Below are 664 nucleotides of genomic sequence, written 5' to 3'. Positions count from 1 at the left end.
TCTTTCCCTTCCCTTTTCCTGAAGCATATTTTAAAATGTCTACAATTAAAGGGGGTTATATTATGCCTCACCCTAACTATGCATTTCTTCAACAGGTACAAGGAGCTTTGAAGAGGCAATGGACACAGTACAAAACACAGTGGGGCCAAAGGCGCCGAGAGCACTGTTCCACACGATCTACCTCCTACACTGCAACGTCAATCACAGAGGTCCCTGTTTACCTGTACCACCATGATTCCAACAATGAACAGTTAAATGGAAGATACATAGAGGACTCTGAACTTGTTGCGTTAAAATCTGGAGAAACATCTGCCTAGCTCAGCACCAGCCATTTCAAACACATCATTTCACATTCTGCTTGTGAACAAAACTGGGAGAACGGTAGGAGTGTGGAAATCCAAGCCACTGCCGGAGAGGGCAAGCTGAGGTGACAGGACACATGGTATTCAAACCACATCAGCCTCTGACAACGATGGCATGGAAGGAATCTGACGCAGCGCTGGGAATGACATTTCTTCCTGTGTGCTGCAGCAGGGCCCGACCATTGACCTGCCCACCAGGCTGTGGCATCACCACATCTCCTGATACCAGCTTCATGAAGTGACCACACGACAGTGGTAACAGTGCCAGGTAGCCCATAGCAAATATGAAAGAAAGAACCAGC

At 47.6% G+C, this 664-nt stretch overlaps 1 protein-coding gene across 1 annotated transcript in view; it reads left to right on the top strand.

The window, feature by feature from the left end:
• Window positions 1-317, top strand: part of LOC104513313 (calcitonin gene-related peptide type 1 receptor-like) — a gene marked incomplete at its 5' end in the record, with an annotated part of 20692 nt that extends 20375 nt beyond the window's left edge. Inside the window, one exon of the mRNA XM_010156633.1 lies at window positions 96-317. Within this exon, the coding sequence (XP_010154935.1) occupies window positions 96-317 (222 nt within the window). The remainder of the gene's footprint in view (window positions 1-95) is intronic.
• Window positions 318-664: the final 347 nt, after the last annotated feature.

This window comes from Eurypyga helias, unplaced genomic scaffold (genome assembly GCF_000690775.1).
Source record: "Eurypyga helias isolate BGI_N326 unplaced genomic scaffold, ASM69077v1 scaffold18298, whole genome shotgun sequence".
NCBI classification, from domain to species: Eukaryota; Metazoa; Chordata; class Aves; order Eurypygiformes; family Eurypygidae; genus Eurypyga; species Eurypyga helias.
The sequence above is the reverse complement of the archived record's forward strand: the minus strand, read 5'-3'. Positions and strand labels throughout refer to the sequence as shown.